The sequence below is a fragment of the Gossypium hirsutum genome, chromosome A03 (genome assembly GCF_007990345.1).
Source record: "Gossypium hirsutum isolate 1008001.06 chromosome A03, Gossypium_hirsutum_v2.1, whole genome shotgun sequence".
Lineage (NCBI taxonomy): Eukaryota > Viridiplantae > Streptophyta > Magnoliopsida > Malvales > Malvaceae > Gossypium > Gossypium hirsutum.
This window is the reverse complement of record NC_053426.1, coordinates 111786697-111810867: the sequence shown is the minus strand read 5'-3', so window position 1 is coordinate 111810867 and position 24171 is coordinate 111786697. Positions and strand designations below refer to the sequence as shown.

Genomic DNA, 24171 nt, shown 5'->3' with positions numbered 1-24171 from the left:
AAATAAAAATTTACGAATAATTTAATGATTATTTTGTAACTCTTTAAAGTTAAGTGACTAAAATATAATCTTAGTAATCAGTTACGCGTCATTTTTAGATCTAAAATCTCGAATCTGAATTATAGGGCTTAAGGATGAACTTGGCCTCCTAATTCTTCGCCTCTGGTTTTCACCAGCCAGAAGACCAAGCAAGCAAGAAAATGACGTCGTTTTGCAGGACAGCATTAATGGCGGCTTCTAGATCCCTCTCTTCTCGACCCAAATCCCTTAATTTAAGAACCCTAACCCCAAAACCCATTTCTTCTCCTTTCTCTTCTCCATCAACAAGAACCCTCCCTTGCGCTTCAAGGTACTTTCTTTTTCAATTTTCCGTCTAAATTTTGTGTCAAATTCTTAACTTTCCTTTCGATTTGAAGGATCGTATCGGCGTTGGGAGGAGTAGAGTCGATGATGCCACTTCATAGTGCCATTGCTTCTGCTCGATTACAATCAAACATCGCCGTTGATTCTTCCTTCTGGAGCTGGCTCTCTCAAGGTTCATATTTTTATTTTTTTTTGGATTTTTTCCTTAATTCTTCTTGTGCATTAATTCTCATTTTTGTTTACTTCCCTAAGTTCCATTCGATGTTTTTTCAAGAACCCAAAGTGGAGATTTTAGATAGAAATGATTTTTGTGTTGCTCTTAGTTATAATTTTTATGAGGAAATATATAAATAAAAAAAGGTGAATGGACCTGAGAGGCCTTCTATTATAGGGACCTGGTCAAATTAGTCCCTCTACTACTAAATAGATCAATATAGTCTCTAAACTACTGAAAAGAATCAAATAAGGTCAAATCATTTACTGTTTTTTATGGTTTTGCAAATGAAATCTTTTGTTTGGAATTGAACAGCAATTAATAATAAATTTCAAGATATTCTTTATATAGTGAGCTTATCTCTGTTACAATTTGGACTTATTTGATCCTTTTTAATATTATAAGGACTAAATTGATCCTTTTAATAATAGAGGGACTAATTTGATCTAGTCCCCATAAAAAATACAATAATTTTCAGCAATACACTAACTTGCTTTCCCACTTTATGCAAAAATAGGACTTGCAACACTATTGTGACAAAGCTGGATCCTTTGTTGGACAATGAAATGCATATGATCTTTTTTTTTTATAGAAATCTATGTCAATGGAAATCAAATTGTTCAAGATTGTCTTTGTATTCTGAAATTATGCATTTAACTTTTAGGGTCTACAGATTTTTTTTTCCTTTACTATTTGTTTCGAATCCCGAGCTTCTTTATGATGGGTTGAATGATAGGGATGACATACTGTTTTTGCTTTGGTATTCAAATTTGTTCAAGATAATGGGATTTTTCTTGTTGATGTTTCTATGTGATGAATCTGTTAGTCCTTCCATATGGTTTTGAGGAATTACTGTCCAGTGTCCATATCGAAATCCTTGTATTTAAGTGATTCAGTCTTTAATTGCTTGCAAAGTGAAGTTCTTAGACCCTGCTTGTTCCAATATAACATTGCTATATAGCAACTCTCATCTCCATTTATTGCATGCTTTTTGTTGTCCCTCTGTGATGAATCTGTTAGGCCTTCCATATGGTTTTGAGGAATCACCGTCCAGTGTCCGTTTCAAAATCCTCGTATTTAAGTGATGCTCATCAGTCTTAAATCACTTTCAAAGTGAAGTCCGTAGATCTTGCATGTTCCAAACCTAGAATCTTATTGCAGATTTTACGATATACCTTTCCTATACACTTCCATCTCCATATATTGCATGATGAATCTGTTAGGTTGTCGATACGGTATTTAAGGAATCACTGTACAGTGTCCATATCAAAAATCCTCATATTTAATTGATGCTCATCAGTCTTCTATCACTCGATGTTCTTAGACCTTGCTTGTTCCGAACCTAGGCTGTTATTGCGGATTTTGTAATATACCCTTTTATTGCATGCTTTTCTCTTTCAACTTGCTTCATACTTTTATTCTAATCAGCAGAGATCGAAAAGATATTTCGGCCAAGCTTTTCTTCCTATTGATTATCTTCCATTTTTCTTCCTTGTGTCCTAGACTTCGCGGTTCCTCGGTGACAAGAGTGAGAGCTTCCGTCATTCCAAACCGAACTGTCTTGCAGTCAACCAGCAGTTCGTTTTCATCCCTTTTCTGCATTTCTCATCTCTTTGCTGGAATCATTTTCTACCTGTGGCAGAAATTGAGTTTTCTTTTCTTTTCCCCCAAAAACATTGAGGAGACATTGGATATTGTCACATTTGACTGTTTGTATCCGAATATGATGATTTTATATACTTGTGGACAAAAGATTGAAGTCAAATGCAATGCCATTTACATTGTGTTTTTGGTGTTGTTTCAAAACGGTAAAGGTTAATAATTTTTTAATTTCAGTACTTGTTTCATAATCCATTGATCGATAATTATAAATCCGAAAAATATTTAATGTTTTGTCAATGCATAAGTTATGAATAATAGCGTACTAGTACTTGTAAATAAATATAAATAATTTTTTGAAAAAAATACAAATAATTTTACTTAAATATAATTAAACGTTATAAAACAGAGACCAACGGATATGATTAAATTTATTGTCGTGTTTCATTATTACTATTACAACTGGAATTTAATTTAATTTCTATAATTATTAAACATATCCATAATTAATTTTTAATTAGGTATTTATTTTCTAAGTTAAATCCTAATTGAAGTGAGATTAAATGAAAAACTAGAAAAGAAAAGCTTATATAAATCCTAATTGAGGAGGGATTGAAAAGCTAAAAAGATAAATCCTAATTGAGGTGGAATTAACTGTGGGGCTTATATATAATCTTAGCTCAGTTGAGTGAAATTATATCTATTCAATAAGTAAGCTTAAAAATAATTTTAAAGTCGGCACTCAACAGAGACAGTAACCAAACACTACAAAATAGAGAGAAATTATTGTGATTAACTATGTCGAATTCTAGCAATAAGTCCGTCGTTGTGAGACAAGTTTTTGCTGAAGATTTGGACAGTGAACTTTTGATGATTAAGGCAGCAATTTTGAGGTATCCTTTTGTATCTATAGATATTGAATTTCCGGGGACGATATTTAAACCTAGTAAGCAAATGATCCGTGAAGGCAATCCGATTATCAATTATCACTACATGAAGTTGAATGTTGACGCGCTTCAAATTATTCAGCTCGGCTTGAGTCTTTCAAATGCTCAGGGTAATTTACCGAACTTTGATTCTCCCTTTTCTTACATTTGGGAATTTAATTTTAAAGATTTCGATATCAATCGAGACCGTTATGCTAGCGATTCGATCGAACTGCTCAAACGTCAAGGGATAGATTTTGAGAAGAATAAAGAGAAAGGGATTGATTCTAAAGATTTTGCAAAGAAGTTTTGGGATTACGGCTTGCTTTTCAACCGCTATGGTCTGAAAAGTATTACCTGGATTACTTTTCACGGCACTTATGACTTCGGATTCATGCTAAAGATTCTTACTCAAAGTCCACTGCCTTTGCATCTTCACTCGTTCGTGCATCAATTGGCTTATTTCTTTGGCTACAACATTTTCGACCTCAAATACACCTTCAAGTTCTTGGGGCTGCTAGGCGGTTTAGAGAAAATAGCTCAAGCATTAAATGTGGCTCGTATTACCGGATCAAGTCATCAAGCCGGGTCGGATAGTCTACTCACGCTTCGATGTTTTATGAAGCTCAAGAGTGAGAATATTTTTGAATCTAAGTGGAACGAGACAAATCAAATATTGCTGCCTCCCCTAGCATTATACGGACTAGTTCAAACTGTAGGATGAAACATTTTGCTCTCTTTAGCCTCTTTTGTTTAGAAACATAAAAGCAATGTTATCGAAAACATCATTGTAATGAATGAATTACATATTAGTATTTAATAAGAAAGGATAAATTACATACATAATCAGATGCAAATATTGTTACTTCTCGGTTAGGGAATTTGCTTAATAATATGTCATAAAAATATTACATGAATTTTTCAACACGTATTACTATTTGAAAATATGAAATAACATAAGACCGGAGTTTGTTCGTTCAACCATCGTATAGCTGTAGGCTTTTTTTCCATAATTCAAAGGTCAAATTTTTACGTAAAAAGATTATGAAGAAATTTCATGCAAATCCGAGTGTACAAATTGAGTGCCAGATACTGAAGTAGGCGACTTGGATGCGAAGCAGGAAGAATTGGGGTTCTTGGACTACTGGGGTTTGATTAACTTTCATCCAGGTGATTCTGCGGTGGTCAGTGCTGATGATGATGGTGACGGGATAGGATTCTTTGCTTGAAAATTTGTTTCACTTTGAGGTGATTGAATCACGCCCATCAGTTGTTCCCAAAGCTAACCTTTCAACTCCATGCATGCCATCTGGGTTTCTTCCAGAGTCTGCAGTTCTTGATGATTTGTTGAGACTTGAGGGACCATTTGTTGATTACCATTGCAACTCTTGTTCAGCTGATTGCGCTCGGAAGCGCTACCATTGCCAGAAGCAGGTTCGCGAATAGTGACTTAACTAATAACCTCAAAATATTGAGTGCACTATGCAAGGAATAACTGCACCAACTATGTCTGTTGGGGTGGAACTGATATATGTATTTTGCATCTACGTATGCATGTTATATTCAGTTTTATGCTCCTAAGAGAGCAAGAGGGAATTCTGTCCCTAAAGATGTCTCTGAAGCAGCAGAGACTAAGACAATTTCTCAGTAAGATGAGGTTCCTCAAGAGGGGATCAGATAACTTGGCATCCCAGGTTCCACCAAAATAAAATAAAGTGTTGTAAATGAAGAGAACCACATGTCAAAAAATTGTGAACACAGATATTTATTTTCTTATTTAATCTGAACCTTATAATATAGCAAATGTTAAATAAAAGTATATTTATAAAATATAACAGTTCTAACAAAAATAATTATATTATTACTTCAATTGAGTGGGAAAAAGATGTTGAAACTTAAAAAATTAAGGATTTAAGGATGGATTATATTTTGTTTAATATAAAACAGGTCATAATTTGAGTATATTAAAATATTACATTAACTATTAATTTTTTTTACCATTACTAATTAATTTTAATTAGTTTTTTACTAGAATTTATTTATTTTTAATATTACTTCCATAATTATTAAATACATTCATAATTACTTTTTAAAAATTTTCAGAATAAGGTTAAATTTTTCCCAATAAAATTTTAGGTATTTATTTCATAATCTATATCCTAATTGGGTGGAAAAACTTGTGTCTTAAGTAAGTGCTTATATAAAGTAGTTCTCAAGTAAGATTATAAACCTAAACGAGAGAGCAAATAGTAGCAAACACGGATTAAATGAAAAAATAAAAAGATAAATCGTAATTGAGGTGGGGTTAAATGAAAAATTAAAAAGATAAATCCTAATTAAAGTGGGATTAAATGAAAAATTCAAAAGATAGGTGGGATTAAATGAAAAACTAAAAAGATAAATTTTAATTGAGGTGGGATTAAATGAAAAGTTAAAATAAGGCTTATATATAATCTAAGCTCAATTGAGTGAAATTACATCTACTCACGCTTTGATGTTTTATGAAGCTCAAGAATGAAAATGTTTTTTAATCTAAGTGGAACGAGATGAATCAAATCTTGCTGCCTTCCCTAACATTATACTGACTAGTTGAAATCATAGGATGAGACAATTTTGGTCTGAATTACATATTAATAATTAATAAGAAAAGAATAAATTACATACAAAATTAAATTCAAATATTGTTATTTCTCGGTTAAGGGATTTGCTTAATAATATGTAATATAAAAATATTATATGAAATTTTCAAGGCGAACTATTGCATGAAATTATGAAATAACATAAAATGTAGTTTGTACTTTCACCCTGCTCCGGATGTAGTTTGCTTATTTGATTAATTAGAATTCTATATTTCTTTTACAATTTTCTTTCAAATAAAATCATTGTTATTACACTAAACCGACAATTAGAGTTGTACTTCTTCGTTTGTTATTACATTCCACAATCTTTCTGATTTATAAACTTTTATCACTTTCATTTGTTTTCTAGCTAGTTTTTTTTCTTAATTAAATTAATAGTTAATTTTAAAAAAATTAAATAACTCAATCAATTAATTTAATATTTAATTATTTTTTTATAAAAGAGAGATTAAACCAAAACAAATTAAAGCAAGATCACACTACATTAGATAAATCATCATGTAGAGAATGAAAAACTTCATTCGGGGGTTGCATATGAATATAGACTTGCCCAAAAGTCTTGAGGATGTTATTTTTGCCAAATCATCTGTTACCTTGTTGGTCTTTCTGAAAACATGTATTAAGCGAATTGTTCAATCATGCTGGATAAGCTCCTTAATGCTACGGATCACCAAAGAATCATGTTGTTTCTTTCCAACTTCTTGAATTACTTGAATAGCTTCTATGTTGTTTGTCTCAAGAATCACTTTCTTCGAGCTTAAGTTTCATGCTAATTGATGACCATCAAGTATACCCCAGAGCTCAGCCATGAGTATTGAACAACTTCTAATATTTCTTAAAAAGCCTGCAATCTATATTCTAATTTGATCACGGATTATTCCTTTTAAAATAGTATTTTCTAAAAATTGACACACAACCCCGTCAATATTCACTTTTTCCCATTATCATATGGTGGTTTCCATCTTATTTTTAATAAAATTGAGATTTACCTATTTCTTTTTTTAGGTTTTTTTCCCTAAAAAATAAAAAAATTATACCCAAAAATTTGAATAGCAGATGGGGGTTGGTTTGACAAATAATTTGGTGGTTTGGGGATGGCTGTCACGAGCTGCTCAGCTCATGTTTTAATTACATTGATGCAGTAGTTGGACTTAGGACACACCATGTACCGTGACGTGGTTGTTACTTTCCTTGCCTACCCAAACCATGAATATTGAGGTTATTAAATCGAAATAATTTATAAATATTAATGATTAAAATTGTTATAATGTTAATTTTAAAAGTCGCTATAATTAGTTATTGGTAATAAAAAGAAAAATATTTAAATAGTTAAGTAATAATTTTATAATTTTTTATAATTAAATAATTTTAAAAAAATTTAATAATTGAATGTTTATTTTATAATATTTTATAATTAACGGATCAAAAGGAAAAAATTAGTAGATAAGGAAGAGAATAATGTAAGGTAATCAATAAGATTTTATATTTATCTATCATTTGGATTAGATTTTTTCTTTGAACTATTTTGTAGGGCCTAGTAATGGATTATCCTTGGACAAGCAGAATTTGGGGCATGGGGCCAGACTTTTATATTTATTGGGTAAATTGGTAAAGTATATTAAATTATTAGTAAGTTTATATTTTAGTTACTTAATTTTAATTAGTTATAAAATAATTATTGAATTATTCGAAAGTTTTTATTTAAGTAATTGGGTTGTTAAAATTGTTGTTTAACCTTCTATGTCTGCACTGCCTGTACCGATTAAAAACTCTTATTCCCCTTCTTTTTTACAGTTTAGTTTTTTTTTCATGGAACAGTTTTAAACATTACAAATCTGTAAACTAAAATCCAAACAGTTTTCTTCTTTGATCTCCGACACTAACCGATGGGTATTGATCCAGCGTACTAGACGTCGTTTGGAACTTGCTAATCGAGCTTCTTTAAAAAGAACTTAATAGTTTAGTGACTTAATAACAAAACTTTTTAATAGTTTTGTGACTTAAATGAAAATTTTTGAATAATTCAATGACTATTTTGTAACTTTTTTAAGTTGAGTGACTAAAACTTAAACTTACTAATAGTTTAGTAATCTTGGGTGTGCTTTACCTGTATTTATTTTAAGATTGAGCTTAACCCCTAAGCATAATTAGGGGTGGCAATATAGTGGTACATAACGGACATCGTCAAATTTATTACCGCTTCATAGTTGACACATTTTGTCGGTAAAATGGGAGGAGACGAGCAATTATTATAATTACTCTATACCAACTAAAAAAAAATCCACCTGCTTAGTCCTATATCCACTTTTCAATCAAGCAATTTGACTTTTATCATCTTTATATCTAAAATTTGAACCTAAGTTCATTTCTTAAAATAATAATATGGCTTACCGTTACATTCAACACTTATTAATCTACTTTTCTATCATAATTTACAATATATTAACCATTATGTTTACATTACATGAACATATTATAATTGTATATTATATTCAAAATTATTAAATACTTACATTATATAATTTTGGTCAAATTTTGATATTGGATATTGTACTTTGTGTAAATTATGAATTTAGTACTTATACTTTAATTTGATCAATTTTAGTCTCTGTACTTTTCAAATTTTGAAATTTTATACCTAACCTGATGGTAACAATTAAATCTGTTTGGTTAAATTATGTCATTAGTCTTGTATTATGTGTCCACGTTCACCAATTGGATCATTCTTAGTGGTTGTAACTTTTGAATTTGTAATTTTATGTATTAATGCAAATGACAAGCATTAAATATAATAATTGATTTTTTGTGAGTAAAAACGTGAAAATAACAAAGAAACATAGCATTACACATGTGATAATATGTTTGACACATCAGAAATTGAAAATAACAGAACTTAACTTAATGAATTTAATAGTTATCATTTGGTTAGGACTAAATTTTTCAATATTTAGAAGTACATAAACCAAAAATGACCAAATTAAAGTATAAATACTAAATTCACAACTTACACAAAGTACAATATCTGATAGTAGAATTTGACCTGTAATTTTTTCCAAATAAAGTTTGAATTATCGGTTCATGAAGAAAAACCACGAATGCTTCCTTTTTATTATTATTATATTGGAATAATACAATTTTGACCTCTAAACAAGTTCACTTTGGTATTTGTATATTTTTGTCCACATTTCCGCTTGAACTTGATAATTAAGTTCATTTTGGTCTTTAAACTTGAAAAATATAAAAAAACTGATAATGTGGTACTCTAAGATTGTGTTGCATCATCACCTAAAAATTAAAAGATTTATATGAATTTTCAGAGACGATAGTGTGGTACAATCTTATAGTGTCACATCTAGTGTTTTAATAACTTGACTGATGGTTGAACCGATCAAACCACCAATTCTTAATTTAATTGGTTCAATTGGTTCGACCGTTAGACCAAGAATAATTAAATAAATAATTAAAAATTCATTAAAATCTAAAAAATTTAAAATTAAAAAAATTATTACACCGATTCAACCTGTTCAACTGTCGATTTTTATTCCAGTTTTTTACTTTTTCCAATTTGAAACAGTTTCCAATGCAATTGGTTCAATCTCCTTGTTCGGACCATTATATCAATCAATTCTCAATCCAATCGACTAAATTGATCTTGTTCCAGTAAGACAAGTCAATATTGGCGGAATCTAAATTTAATGATTAAAATGGATATAGTTGCCAAATTAGTGCGAAAATAAACTAAAAAAAATACAAATATCAAAATGATCCTAATCACCAAACTTAGGGGCTAAAAATTATATTGCCCAATTAATTTTTAAATGGATTCCAAATTCTTAAACTCACGAATCCTTAACATACCTCATTAATATAAAGTTTTCAAAGGTCCCGCGGTGACCGTGCGTCCCTACTGTAAACTTCCTAAGGCCTTTCTCACTGGAAAAAAAAACACTCACACACCGACCTATAAAACAAAAAAAGCCCCCGGTTTGTTCGTAAATTTACAATAAACCCCTCACCCCACCCACTTCAATTTGTTTGGTCAACAATATTATATTAATTACTTATTACTTATTCCTTAATTATAGATTAATTAGTTGTCTTTTCATAATCTTTAGCTGGAAAGTAGTTGTGATATGTAATATATACCTCACTAATCAAATATACTGCAAATTGTCCAGGTAGAAATATCACTTTGGTCCCTTTTAATTTTAATATCGAGCAAATTAGTCTTTTTTAAAAAAACTAGATTAATTTAATTTCTGTCAAATTTGAAAGTGAACACCCAATGACAAATAATCACAGCGTTAATGTTTTACGTTAATTGTACATGATTTTGATAAGTATAATAAAAAATTTAGCTCGCGATGTAAAAGTTGACATAATATATGTAAATGTTGCAACCTAAAATTGCTAAATAAAGACCAATTTGATAGAATAAGTAAACTTGGAGGGCTATATTTTTTATTGTACAAATAAAAAATATATACAATTGACGGAAAATATTAATATCAAATTTAAATTACTCAATTTCTTTTTTAAGAGATAAATTTACTCAATATCAAATTTAAGAGGGACAATAGATAACTTCTAATCTTTAAAATATCAAACTCTCTTCGGAATTTAATTTTGATAAATTTTAAGATTTAATCGTACTTATAAATTATTTATTATAAAATTAATTCAATTGTTTAAATTATAAATATTCTCTATTAGAATTCATTTATTATAAGATTATGAGGTTAAAATGATTTTATGAGATGTAGTATAGATTAAATTGAGATATTTAAATGGGGAAAATAAAAATAAACTAAAATTTAAATTTAGAAATATATTTTAATTGAAAATTTAAAAATTTCAATCTTAGTTTGATTTGTATGAATATTGTTGTTAATGCAGGAAGATATAGGTTTAAGTGCTCTGAAGCGTATTATTCTCCTATTTATAAGTTAGAGATGAGTGTTATATACAATATATATATATATTTTTTCCTGGCAATGCTTGGTGCGTAAAGATTGCAATAGCGAGAAGCAACGATAAAAATGATTACTCCTCTCCAATTCTACCAGCTGCAATTTATTATGATCTAATATAAAAAGGGATAACATTATATTTAAGTCCCTGAAATTTTAATAATTTCTCATTTTGTCCCTAAACTTTCTTTTGATTATCACTTTTGGAATTTATCAGTTTTTTTTTCAATTTGGTTATTGAATTTGGATTCCATTAAGATACAATATCATGATCCTCTAAGATTATGTCACATTGTCAATTGAAGAAAGTTTTAATTTTCAGAGTGATGATGTGACACGATATTAGAGTGCAAAATTATCACATCTTAATGAAATCCAAGTATAAGAACCAAACTGAAAAATATCTTCAAGTTTTGAAACTAACATGATTAAAAAAATAACTTTGTGATCGAATTGAAAATTTTATCAAATTTAAAGACTAAATATTGATTTATACCGAAATAAAATTTAGACTCCTACCATCATAAATATGTAATTCTATTTTGTGTTTAAAATCTTTATTAAGATTAGTTAAATTATTATTTATAATAACATTTATAAGAGAATCAGTAACAAATAATTATGTAATTAATTTAAATAAATTTTACGGTAAAGTATATTGCATTTTCAATAGAAGAATATATATTTGAATATTGAAGATAATATTATTGAGAGGAGTAGTCACAAACTTCAAACATGAACTATAAAATAAACATAAAAGAAATAAAAAATGTTATATAATATAATAAATGTAATAAAAAATAGGGTAAACTACACCCAAAGTCACTAAATTATTAGTAAAACTATTCGAAATTTTCATTTAAGTCACTGAGTTGTTAAAATCGCTATTGTATGGTCTTTTTTGTTCACACTATTTATACCAATCGAAAACGCTCATTCCCCTTCTCTTTTACAATTCAATTTTTTCATAAAACAGTTTTAAACGTCACGAATTCTACAAACTAAAATCCAAATACCTTTATTCTCTAGTCTCTGACATTGACCATCAAATCAGCTTCAATTCAATGTATGTACTTATACTTGTATATGGGTATCAATCTACTATACCGGTCGTCGAATCATCACTTAGAACTTACTAATCGGATTTTAAAAAAAAGCCTTTTCAGCTTAGTGAATTAAAGAAAATTTTTTTTGAATAATTAAATGACTATTTTGTAATTTTTTGAAATTAAATAATGAAGACGTAAATTTATTAATAATTTAATGACTTTAAATGTTGTTTGCCGTAAAAATGAGAAGGGTCGTTAAAATGAAGACAAAGTGGATTAGGTAGTAAGTTTACATTAGATATTCACATTCAACCTGGTTCAGTGTTTAAAGACAAATGACAACTGAACTTGGTTGTCGTTCAAATATCTTTGGTATCCTGGTCTGCTTTACAAAAATTGTGATCTACGTAAAGGACACTTTGGTCATTCTCTCTTAATAATAATAATAATAATAATAATAATAAAAGGTTGTTGAAAATAAATAAATTAATTAACAAACACAATTTTTCAACTTTGTATGGACATTTATATATATATTATTAGAGTTGTGTGACCTGAATCCTATCAATTATTGAAAAAATAAAATAGAGAGGCAAAATAGGAGACTTGTGGCCGTACTCCTCTTGTATTGTTATTTTTTAACATTAGTGAATTTCTTCTCTTTTACCCGTAACTTTTTCTATTTATAAAATGTTTACGGAATAAGTTACTTTTTCTAAATATGAACTACTCATTAATTTTTTTTTATTTTCCAAAATCATTTTATTTATCAAACCTTGAAAAAATTGTAGAAAAACTCAACAAATAAATATAACATATTTTAATAAATACACACAACCAATCTTTGCGATACACAAGTTTTTGAAGTTTTATTGTGATCAAAATTATGATTAAAGTCTCATTAATCAATAATTACAATTAAACTCGTGTATATCAGGTAAAAAGACTAGCTTCTACTACATATTAAGCGTTTAATTATATTTTATGTCAATTTAGTTGAATATTAATTAAAATATGATTATTTTACAAAAAAAAAAATTATATCGTGATTTTATCTTTCGATATATTTTATATGAAAAGTAGGCACGTAATAATAGTTTAACTTAAATGAAATTTTAGTCTAAAGACAAAGTAAAAATGTGTATTTTTCTATTATAATTTACTTTAATCGAAATGAAAATTTATTCTAAATTAATGTAACTTTATGTTTCTATATTTTATTATTAAATAATTTGTTCATATATTAATTATATTATAATTTCTTAAATATTGAGACTTTAATCATTATAAAAAAAATAGATACGTAACGAAAAATATAATTTATGATATTTGAAAATTAAAAATAAAATCATAAGATTTTATATAATATTAGTAATTTAAAAATTATAATATTTGTTCATATTTTAATTATATTATAGTTTTGATTATATTTAATTTTTTTAACACAATATTTAGAAGTACTTATAGCCCCTCCCAATTCTTAAATTGGAAGATAATGTGCTTCACTGCACTCGAACCAATAGTTTTCTGTACTGACAACAATGCTTGTACCAATTGATTTAAGACTCAATCAACAATGATGATAGAATATTTATAACCGCTTTATTTAGTATAAATAAAACAAATTAATAAATAAAAATATATTTCTAATATTATATTTCTAATATTCTTATTGGACCAATCTTTTTTTTCAGACGTCGGTTTATATTTGGACCAAAAAAAAACATAACGTTTTTAAAATTTAGATATGAAAAAGAAGAGTTGAAGTATTAAAGTGAAAAATAGTATATTTTTAGGGCTAAATCGAAATTAAACCTTTTAATTTTTAAGTACTAAAGTGAGAAATTGGTATATTTTTAAGTACTTAAATATTTAAATTCAAATATTATCCGAATTCATAAATATTTAAATTATAGTGGCATTTCTGTAATAAATCTGCATAACCAAACCCAATATTGTAGTTAAAAGTCATCCTCCACTGTCTTCTTCACGCTCTTCATTTGTATATCCATTTTTGAAAGTTGAAGCTTCACTTTTCTTCTTTCTCTTTAAAGCACCAAAAACCCCTCCGCTCCTTAACCTTTTTTTTTTCCCTTAAAATTCATTTTCCTTCACTTTCCCGAGAAAAAAAAAAGGTCCCATCACTCGCCGGAACCAATGCCGGTCACCGGCAATACCGAAGACAACAACAAAAACAACTCCATAACTCACATTCTTACCTCGAAAACGCCGCTGTTCAATCTCAAACTTTACGCAGTAATCACCATTCTCGTAGCCTTCGTACTACTTTTTTCTTTAACGATCTTCCTATGTTTCCGTTTAAACAGAAACGCGCGAAAGCGCAAAGTGAAGCACAGTTCTGGTCTAATCCCGTTGGTCTCCAAAGAGATCTTGGAGATCAAGGCGTTGAATCGGAACGTAGGTTCTTGTTTCTCTTCCGAGGAAGGAAAGATCGGAAATGGGGTTCCTAGTAAGAGTAGTGAGGGAGTCAGCGACGATGCGTCGGGAGCCAGTGACGTCTCATCGGCGGCGGATGCTCAGAATATTGGTTGGGGTCGGTGGTATAGCATGAAGGAGCTGGAGATGTCGACACGTGGATTCACCGAGGAGAATGTGATCGGTGAAGGTGGTTACGGCGTCGTTTTCCGTGGCCTTTTGCAAGACGGTTCCGTCGTCGCTGTAAAAAATCTGCTTAATAACAAGTACGTATACACTATACTTCTTTTGATCGTTTCGAGAGATCATGCTTTTTTTTCTGCTCTGTTTGTTTCCCGGGAAAACATTTGCGCTCTTTGGTTATTTTATTCATGCATGTTAGATCCAAGACAGACAATTGAAAATTGTATATTATTTTTCCTTTTAATTTCTGATTTGACTTTTTATTTGGTCCAACCTTGTAATTTGACTCCAATTTGGCTTTAGATTTCTTTTCAATGAGTTACTATGTTCTTGGTTTTAAATTTTAATAATATTTAAAAAACTAAACTTTTTTTCTCTTACCTAATGCACTTATTAGCAAAATTCTTATGGTCAAATTATATAGAAGTCCCTGAATTATATCTGTTTGACAGATTTAGTCCTAATCATTTCTACTCCTATACTTTTCAAAATTTATATTTTTAGTCCTGAAAAAAAAACTTTTTTCTTGTACTTTCATTTCATCAAATAATTTGCATGGACCATTTTTTTTCAAAACATTTAGTCAAGGACAAAGCCAGAAAATTGTTTCAGGGGACATAATTGAATTGTAAAAGTTTTGAAAGGCTAAAGTACAATTTTACTAAAATTTCACAAATATCAAAATGACCGAATGGAAAATTTACCATTCTGGGGCCAATGGGCCACTAGTTATGTGTGTCATACACCTTAACATTTTTTTGTACAGATAGACAAATGTGATACATATTTACCCTTTTTGCCTTTTTTTTTTAATGTGTAAAAATTTGCCCAAGGACTAAATCCTCCAAAAATACATAATACAGGGACCTTTTATAGAATTCGACCAGCTTTTATTTTGATTTAAAATAATGTTTAATCGAAATTCTTTGTAACATTGTTCTACAGAGGCCAAGCAGAGAAGGAGTTCAACGTTGAAGTTGAAGCCATTGGCAAAGTGAGACATAAGAACTTAGTGGGTCTAGTTGGGTACTGCACTGAAGGTGCTCAAAGGTAAAAAAAAAAAAAAGGTTTTGTGTACTTAGTTGTTTACTTTTACTTATATGTTATATCAAAAAATAAATTGATCATTTTTATTAAAAATTTCATCTATATGTATTATTAAAAACTAGTGTGACAGACAGAATAACCAGACAACGACACGTAGTGTGCAATATGTATCTCATGCTAACGTATAAAGAACAGTTTTTAATGGTGGAAATGAAAGAAATTTTTACCAAAAGGATAAGTTTACTCTTTAATCTAACGCACAAAGATTAACTTGTCTATTTTTTACTAGAGAGGTCAAAATATAATCCAACTCTTAATATAGGGGCCTTTATGATAGTTTTACCTCCACTTTACAGACAAAACCTTATATCATTTTAATGAAAATGAACCGTCAAATCCTAAAGTTATTATTATCATTATCATTATTATTATTATTCATTTATTCAGGATTCTTGTGTACGAATACGTTGACAATGGCAACTTGGAACAATGGTTACATGGTGATGTTGGACCTGTAAGCCCTCTTACTTGGGATATACGAATGAAGATTGCCATTGGAACCGCTAAAGGGTGAGTGCACCTTCCTCTTCTATTCCCTTTTTTCGGGATACGGATTGTTCAGGAATCAAACTCGAAAAACTCTGGTTGCAAGTCCTTTCTTGTTTATTTTGCAGATTAGCCTATTTGCATGAAGGGCTAGAACCCAAAGTTGTGCATCGTGATGTAAAATCAAGCAATATTCTACTGGACAAGAAGTGGAACCCGAAAGTATCCGATTTCGGATTAGCCAAGTTATTAGGATCTGAATCGAGCTATGTGACCACGCGTGTAATGGGGACGTTCGGGTTTGTTTTCTTTCATAATCTCATTTCTATATGTTTTAGCAGATGGGAACTTCATATATATATATGTGTGTGTATGCAGTTATGTTTCACCAGAATATGCAAGCACAGGCATGTTGAATGAGGGAAGCGATGTCTATAGTTTTGGAGTATTGCTGATGGAGATAATTACGGGGAGAAGCCCGATCGATTATTCCAGGGCACCAGGAGAGGTAAAACCAATGCTTTTTCTCTTCCAATATGCCTTCATCGAATGCCAGGATACCGTGCATAATAACACCTTTTTTATTTGATGTATATTTTCAGATGAACTTAGTTGAATGGTTCAAAGGCATGGTAGCAAGTCGTCGCGGTGAAGAGCTCGTGGACCCGTTGATCGAAGTTCAACCTTCACCTAGAGCTTTGAAACGAGCATTGCTCGTTTGTCTCCGGTGTATAGATTTGGATGCCAATAAACGACCAAAAATGGGGCAAATCGTTCATATGCTCGAGGCAGATGATTTCCCTTTTCGCTCGGTATGCCCTATCTCATCACAATACTTGTTGCTTCACAGCCTTTTATAACTAGCACTCAGTTATCGATAACATACCATAACCTGTATCGCAATCGTTCTCGTAGAGAAAACAATAGCTTCATTTTGTGATAACACTTCTTTTCTTGACAGGAGCATCGACCGGCACAGGAGAGATACTCTGTTCCATCCTCCGTGCCAACATCCGCCAAAGTTCCGCATCCAAAGAAGCTCACCGAGAAAGTTGATGCCGCGAAATCAAGACGGAAATAATTGGTTTTTTTAGAAGGCATTATAATTTACCAAGGTCAGATTATATGTTGTAGAATAAGTTTTCCATTAGTTCCACATGAAGAATGCTAAAAAACACCTTGGATGTGCATATCTACATACATATATATTATCGCCATTTTTGCTTTGTATATATATAAACTTCGAAGTTTAAATCTGTTGGATGTCATCTTTTAAGATAAATTGCGTAAGTCAATGAGTAAATGCTCCGGGAGATCAAAATCGTTCAGGCAGACAGTAACTTTCGAGTTACCGAAAGTGGAAATGCTTGAAAATTTGGTTGCTAGTACCTAACTTGGTATCCTGTTGGTTTCACCAACATGACAAGGCAGGCAGGCAGGCAGTGGCTTTAATGGAATATGTTGCTTTCGGACCACGATGTCGTGTTGAACTATTGATGTGGACAGTGAATAATGAATATGACATTGTCTGTTGATATACGCCTATCACTCTGTTGGTTCTTTTAGTAATGAAATGACAGCCACCACCATTTTTGCCAAAATGGGTAAACAAATAGCTAAAATAAAGAAAAATTACATTGCTGATTCCAGAAGGAAAACTTCAGTTAGGAATCAATTCTTGAGTTCTTTATTGTATTCAGGAATACACGAATGTATTAAGTTTAGGGAAAATTACACCAAGGAAACTACATTGGTTTTTTAACTATTCGAATATTCAAGTTATTAGGCCATTAAAATTGTTGTTATCTGATATTCTCTGTTCACACTACTTGTATTAATAAAAAAACTCTCATTTTCCTTCTTTTCTACAATTCAGTTTTTTTCATAAGACAACTTTGAACGCCATGAATTTGTAAACTAAAATTAAACAATTTTCTTTTTCGATCTCCAATATTAGCCATTAGATCGATTTGGATTTAAGTTATATTCTTCTACTCATTTATGGGTACTGATCCACTATATTGATTGCCGAATTGTCGCTTAGAGCTTCTTAATCGGACTTAAAAAAAAACTTAACAGCCTAATAACTTAAATAAAAACATTTTAATAGTTCAGTGACTTAAATAAAAACTTTTGAATAGTTTAATGATTATTTTGTAATTTTTTAAAATTAAATAATTAAAACGCAAACTTGGTAATAATTTAATAATTTTAGATGCAATTTACCCTAAAATTTATATATATATATACATATTTACAACTTACACTCTACTAATAAAAATAAGTCACTACCAACACGAATCACACATAAAAGCAGTTAAAAGGTTTTGTTTTTCTCAATATCAGAGAAGGATCAAATGTTATAGTTCTGATTGTATCTGCTCTTTTTAACACAATACCTAGAATTACTCATAGCTCCCCGACCCTTAAATAATAGGATAATGCGTTTCAGCGCACTCGAACCCACGTTCTCCTACATTGACAATAAAACCCATATCAATTGAGCTAAAACTCAATCAACTAAATTTCATATATTTAAGTAAAGTAAGGAGTATAACAATAATATGCCCTTTACTTTTCGGTTTGGCAATCATATTTTTTAAAATTTTTTTAATAGTCCATAATATGGACAAATCTAGAGGGCTAATGGAGTTCCGACCCTTTAAAATGAATTTTTTTTATTTAAGCTCTTTATAATTTATAAAATTTTAAATTAATAATTGTAAAATTATACTTTAACCTCCTATATAATAAAATTTTTATTTAATCCTCTAAAAATTATAAATATATAAACTATTAAAATGACAAAATTATATTTTTACTATTATAAAAATATATAATTTAATTTCATCCCTTCCACAAAAATTCTGACTTTCCCCTTTATCCATAATAATTTCATTCAAATCAAAATTTTAAACTCTAATTTATTAATTTGTATTAAAAAAACTAATGAAACTTCTATATTCGGATCTAATTTCACTTCTTTGAAGGTCTGTAAATTTTATTTAATTCAATTTAATCCACTTCACTGCTATCCGTTTCCCAACGGAGGAACAGCCACAAACCCATATCTATCCGACACGTGTCTTCTTCCCATTCAATCTCTTAAAAATGCTCACGTCAACAGACTCCACGTGTACAAAACAACAATGAAAAGGCCCTCCCCTAAAAAATTCCAGAAGAAATTAAAATTCAGTTATACACGATCATCCCTTCAAACTCCTCTTGATCTGAATGTAAGCGACAGATTTTAAAGAAAAAATACATTTGTGTGAGAAAGTTTATTTTTGGTTATGGAAGGGAAGCTGGTTGAGAGGTTAGAGGCCGCGGTGGCGCGGCTGGAGGTTCTTGCTGCCGGAGGAGGAATTTCGGCCAGGGGGTTACCTGATAGTGGCGGTCATGACATGTCTTCGGATCCGTCTATTGTTGCGTTTGAAGATCTGATGGATCAATTTGCGGCGAAGGTTTCCGGTGCTGCGGAGAAGATTGGAGGTCAAGTGTTGGATGTGAGTAAGTTGCTTCTGGAGGCATTTTCAGTGGAAAAGAAGCTTCTTATGGAGATCAAGCAAACTCAGGTTACTGTTTTTTTTTTTTGTTCAAATTTTGTTTGATTGAGTTTTTTTTATTAGCTAGTTTTTGAAATGACTTTTTTTTTATGAATTACGTGAAAACTCTGTGAATTAGATTTAAAGTGTGAATTTATCCATATAGCTTAATGTGGTTGTTGCGATGATTGTATAAAGGAGGTTTTGGATTTTGTTGCTCTGCAAAAAGATATTTTATTAGTTAGATAGCTTTCATTCCGATCTGAAGAGTGTCCATTTTTGTTTCTGAAGTCTGACTAATATAAGAAACATTAGAATTATTAAGGAAATTACAATAATATCACGAAGCATTTCAGTGAAAGTGTTTATAGGAAGCTGTTTGAATAAGATCATTATCAAGGAGGAAATTAACATTTGGTGGCTTGAGCGTTTGATGTTATGGTTTGGTTCTAGATGTTAGAGCAAAAATAGAAGTCTTCTAAGTTTTAGCTGCTATTTGCTTTTTTATTCCTTTTACTCTACATGTTTTTATTCAGTGTGGTTCCATTCTATCAAATACTAATGAAATGCTGAACGCGTTTTGCTCTGCTGGTACAGAAACCTGATATGGCAGGGCTGGCTGAATTTCTCAAACCATTAAATGAGGTGATCATGAAGGTTAATTCTATGGCAGAAGCGAGGGGTTCTGAGTTTATCAACCACTTTAAGAGTGCTGCGGAGAGTCTTTCAGCTTTAGCATGGATTGCTTACACTGGGAAAGATTGTGGTATGTGAATGTATGTTGTGGCCTATTTGCACATAGATATGTCTGCATGAAGTGGGTCACTTTTCTCAATGAAGTGACTCTCGTCTAGGGTGTAGTGTAGCATAAATCATAACTAATGTTGAACAAAGCTGGAGTCTTTTTCACACGGTTTGTTTGAAGTGTGGATTTATATTAATGCCTTAGGTCAAAGCTAGAATTAGGAAAGTGTGACTTCCAATTCGTACTTTCCATGCTTAGGCTTTTAGTGAAAGAATTTGAGAGGTGCTGCTGCTTGTATATATTTCATAATATCCAGTCAAGTTTTTGTTATGTCTAAATAGCCTTTTTACAGTTGTACGTGACAATAGCATATGATCTCCTGCTACTTGTTGTTTGATTCTTGGTAATGCTTTCTTATTCAAGGTATGAGCATGCCTATTGCACATGTGGAAGAAAGTTGGCAAGCGGCTGAATTTTACAACAACAAGGTATTTCTTTTTACTTCTAGGAAGTAAGCAACTCAAGTTGGAAACTATCATCCACTATGCATGTTATCTATTGCTTTGAAACTAAGGAACAACATTGGATGCATAACAAGAGTGCCAAATCTTATATTTATTTGGAAGTTTTCTTTCGATCAATTATGATGTTGTCGTTGGTCAAATAAACCTCTCTTTTCTGATACAATTGATCTTTTTACTGCAAAAATATGCATTATATATACAAATTTATCAGACTAAGAAACTTTTATCTGTTTAAATTTGTAGTAAGCCGTGATAAATACATTATCTTTTCATGTAATATCGTCCATTCAATCCGTATGATCATACATTTGAGCAAAATGTCTAGTTGGTTCGTATCGAAATATTTATTGTAAATATCAGGTTCTTGTGGAGTACAAAACTAAAGATCCAAACCATGTTGAGTGGGCAAAAGCATTGAAGGAGCTGTATTTACCAGGTCTGAGAGGTTATGTCAAAAGTCATTATCCTCTTGGACCAGTATGGAATGCTTCTGGTAAAAAGGTATCTGCTGCTCCATCCAAAGCTCCTCCATCAGGTGCCCCTGCACCTCCTTGTCCTCCACCTGCTTCTCATTTCACCTCAGAACCTTCTAAAGCTTCTTCATCACAACCAAAACAAGGGATGTCAGCTGTTTTTCAAGAACTCAGTTCCGGGAATGTCACTGCCGGTTAACCTCTTACCTCTCTCTCTCTTCTGCTTTCCTGTCTAAATTTTATGTCAATGATTGAGCAAATATGATCAGATTCTCTTAATATCTAGGCCTGAGGAAGGTTACTGATGATATGAAGGCGAAGAACCGTACTGATAGAACAGGCGTTGTTAGCACCGGCGAAAAGCAAACAAGTTCCACACCCTCTACTACTACCCCTACTATCAAAAAAGTCGCACCACCAAAACTAGAGCTGCAAATGGGTCGTAAGTAAGTTTGCGTATTTTCTGTATTACCTTTTATTTTGGTGGTTGTGGTATTTGATTTGTTAATTGACTTATTACTTGTAATATTGGCAGGTGGGCTGTTGAGAATCACATAGGAAACAAGAACTTAGTTATTGATGATTGTGATGCCAAACAATCTGTGTATGTTTTTGGATGCAAGGATTCCGTTTTGCAGATTCAGGGTAAATTTATTATCTCTATGAATGTTAACATGTATGCTTGTTTGCATTGGCTGTATGAACAACTTAGCGCTGTTGTTATATTATGCAGGGAAAGTTAACAATATAACACTTGACAAATGCACTAAGATGGGAGTGTTATTTAAGGTTTGTAGGAGAAGACCTACTTTTCACATACATATCTTCAGAAGCATAATATTTACTCATTATGCTGCTTTTGACTTAAATTGGCAGGATGTTGTGGCCGCTTTTGAGATAGTAAATTGCAATGGCGTTGAGGCACAATGTCAGGTAATTTCTTCATCCCTGATGCTGATCGTGTTACTTGGTAAATAAATTAGTATAGGGGCCCTTTTCCCATGCTCTTTGATTGATAATTCTACCAATTACTATGCTGTAATTAGTGATTGACAGTTTTTATACTTATGATTATCTACTTTGCGGATGTTCAAGGGTTCGGCTCCAACAATTTCAGTGGACAACACATCCGGAGCTCAGTTGTACTTGAGCAAAGATTCTTTAGAAGCAGCTATAACGACAGCAAAGTCAATTGACATCAATGTATTAGTACCTGGTGCTACCTCTGATGCTGACTGGGTAAGTTTTCAAGTTTTTGAACCTTTTGGCTTTAAAGGTTTTATTGATGACCTTAATTCTCCTTCCTCTTGTTTCGAATCCTTTTGTTTTACTTATGGATTGTTGAGCTTGAACTATGTTAATATCGATTTGGTTGCCATGTCTTATAGAATAAAAGTTTATTCTGCATATATATTGAAAGACCAATAACATGAAGTGAATATACCGGCCAGGTCTCTTTATTATAAGAATAGAATTAAATTAGTCCCTCTATTATTAAATGGATCAATTTAGTATGGTATTATTAAAAAAAATAAAATAAGTCCAAATTTCAATAGAATTAACATTTATTGTTTAAAAAATGGCATTTATGGATAAAAGAGTTAATATTTTGAATTTTTTTTATGATTTTGCAAATGAAAATTTTTGTTTAGAGTTAAACTACAAATGAAAAAAAATTAGTTTTCATGTCAATTTTTTAACATTAAATGTTAGCTATGCTACAAGTTTGCTTTATTTGTTTCATTGTAATAGTATAAGAATTAAATTGAAGCATTTAATAATAGAGGGACTATTTGATCTCGTTCTTATGATAGAGTGACTTGACAATTACTTTCACTGATAATATCATTAGTTAATTTAAATAGTTAATACTATTAATTATTATAGTTAAAATGTTGATTTTAATTTCTCCTTCAAAAAAAAATCTCTTCCAACTCAGCATACTAACACAAGCTTTTCTAATGTTCGAAGATATTTTTTTTATTATAAAAAATCAATATCTACATTTTAATTGAAATAGTTAAAGAAATTAACTAATGACATTAGTAAAAAGACTAAATTATACTGAATTAAAATACAGGCATTAAATACCAAATTAAAGTATTGTAAAGAGATAAAAACAAATTTCGACCTGCATTATTCCATGATTATATGCTTCTTATGTTTCAATTATTATTTATGTCAAGCATGCTTTTCAATGACATGTTGGTTTATATATTTCTTTACCAAGAAATGGATGATGGCTTAACCATGTTTGTTGTGATAGGCGGAGCATCCATTGCCACAACAGTATATCCATGTATATAAGAATGGCCAATTTGAAACTAGTCCAGTCTCTCACTCAGGAGCTTAAGTAAGACTTAACTTTAAAATCCACAATTTTTAGCCTTTTTTTTCTTCTAATTTTTACTTCAATTCTTTTATTTCTTTGGACAATGATTATGATCTCTTTTTCTACCCTTTGATCAATTTATGATACATATCAATCGGTCATTATTTGTTTTTTTTTTATTCCTTCAGTTTAATAAAAAAAACAATTTTTTTATTCTCTTTCAATGAGCTTTTTTGCAACTATTTATATTATGTTGTAATTGGAACTTCTTTTTCTTTTGAATTGTTCTTAAATAAATTGATATATTCGGTTTATTTATTTTATATGGACAAAGATTTCTTCAGTTTATTTTCCTTAGATTAAAGTTGCTTAATTTATTAATTTATTTGGATGTCCTGAAAAAAGATGTTAGGTGATAAAAATGTGAACACGTGAAACAAACAGTTTATGTTTTCCAATAATCGAGTCAATGTAAAGAAGAAATGAAGAATAGTAGATTGGTACTACAACTTCCAAATTTTAATCAGATGTTGACCACCTCATATTCGAAATAATCTAAACTTGAACTTTTTTAAATTTA

At 30.6% G+C, this 24171-nt stretch overlaps 4 protein-coding genes across 5 annotated transcripts; all 4 read left to right on the top strand.

The window, feature by feature from the left end:
- Positions 1-72: 72 nt before the first annotated feature.
- Positions 73-2365, top strand: LOC107927828 (protein NONRESPONDING TO OXYLIPINS 2, mitochondrial). Of its 2 annotated transcripts, none has more exons than XM_016858953.2 (3): positions 73-349; positions 417-535; positions 2081-2365. In XM_016858953.2, the coding sequence occupies exons 1-3, from the start codon at positions 201-203 to the stop codon at positions 2098-2100; spliced, it is 288 nt and encodes a 95-aa protein (XP_016714442.1). In that variant the 5' UTR covers positions 73-200; the 3' UTR covers positions 2101-2365. The 2 variants fall into 2 exon arrangements, with proteins under 2 accessions (XP_016714442.1, XP_016714443.1); XM_016858954.2 differs by lacking the exon at positions 2081-2365 and adding an exon at positions 1095-1413 and having other exon boundaries at positions 93-349.
- A 609-nt stretch (positions 2366-2974) lies between these two features.
- LOC107927890 (probable CCR4-associated factor 1 homolog 11) lies at positions 2975-4331 on the top strand. Its single transcript, XM_016859014.2, has 2 exons — positions 2975-3734; positions 4192-4331. Exons 1-2 carry the CDS (start codon positions 2975-2977, stop codon positions 4329-4331), a joined length of 900 nt encoding a protein of 299 aa, XP_016714503.2.
- A 9370-nt stretch (positions 4332-13701) lies between these two features.
- LOC107928013 (probable receptor-like serine/threonine-protein kinase At4g34500) lies at positions 13702-17228 on the top strand. Its single transcript, XM_016859172.2, has 7 exons — positions 13702-14462; positions 15325-15429; positions 15874-15996; positions 16101-16271; positions 16351-16480; positions 16575-16784; positions 16934-17228. The coding sequence occupies exons 1-7, from the start codon at positions 13918-13920 to the stop codon at positions 17051-17053; spliced, it is 1404 nt and encodes a 467-aa protein (XP_016714661.2). The 5' UTR covers positions 13702-13917; the 3' UTR covers positions 17054-17228.
- A 1921-nt stretch (positions 17229-19149) lies between these two features.
- Positions 19150-23804, top strand: LOC107927817 (cyclase-associated protein 1). The gene is made up of 10 exons (XM_016858942.2): positions 19150-19547; positions 20115-20283; positions 20686-20750; positions 21147-21453; positions 21546-21705; positions 21795-21904; positions 21993-22048; positions 22136-22192; positions 22355-22498; positions 23526-23804. The coding sequence occupies exons 1-10, from the start codon at positions 19266-19268 to the stop codon at positions 23610-23612; spliced, it is 1437 nt and encodes a 478-aa protein (XP_016714431.2). The 5' UTR covers positions 19150-19265; the 3' UTR covers positions 23613-23804.
- Positions 23805-24171: the final 367 nt, after the last annotated feature.

What these genes read in the sequence shown, in the direction of transcription:
- LOC107927828 (XM_016858953.2), top strand. Translation starts at nt 201, where the DNA reads ATGACGTCGTTTTGCAGGACAGCATTAATGGCGGCTTCTAGATCCCTC. An exon ending in ACCCTCCCTTGCGCTTCAAG is followed by an intron (nt 350 to 416) that starts GTACTTTCTTTT and finishes TTCGATTTGAAG; the next exon opens with GATCGTATCGGCGTTGGGAG. An exon ending in CTGGAGCTGGCTCTCTCAAG is followed by an intron (nt 536 to 2,080) that starts GTTCATATTTTT and finishes CTTGTGTCCTAG; the next exon opens with ACTTCGCGGTTCCTCGGTGA.
- LOC107928013 (XM_016859172.2), top strand. Translation starts at nt 13,918, where the DNA reads ATGCCGGTCACCGGCAATACCGAAGACAACAACAAAAACAACTCCATA. An exon ending in GCCATTGGAACCGCTAAAGG is followed by an intron (nt 15,997 to 16,100) that starts GTGAGTGCACCT and finishes TTTATTTTGCAG; the next exon opens with ATTAGCCTATTTGCATGAAG. An exon ending in CGTGTAATGGGGACGTTCGG is followed by an intron (nt 16,272 to 16,350) that starts GTTTGTTTTCTT and finishes GTGTGTATGCAG; the next exon opens with TTATGTTTCACCAGAATATG.
- LOC107927817 (XM_016858942.2), top strand. Translation starts at nt 19,266, where the DNA reads ATGGAAGGGAAGCTGGTTGAGAGGTTAGAGGCCGCGGTGGCGCGGCTG. An exon ending in GAGCTGCAAATGGGTCGTAA is followed by an intron (nt 21,706 to 21,794) that starts GTAAGTTTGCGT and finishes TAATATTGGCAG; the next exon opens with GTGGGCTGTTGAGAATCACA. An exon ending in AGATGGGAGTGTTATTTAAG is followed by an intron (nt 22,049 to 22,135) that starts GTTTGTAGGAGA and finishes TTAAATTGGCAG; the next exon opens with GATGTTGTGGCCGCTTTTGA.
- LOC107927890 (XM_016859014.2), top strand. Translation starts at nt 2,975, where the DNA reads ATGTCGAATTCTAGCAATAAGTCCGTCGTTGTGAGACAAGTTTTTGCT. An exon ending in ATGTTTTATGAAGCTCAAGA is followed by an intron (nt 3,735 to 4,191) that starts GTGAGAATATTT and finishes ATTGAGTGCCAG; the next exon opens with ATACTGAAGTAGGCGACTTG.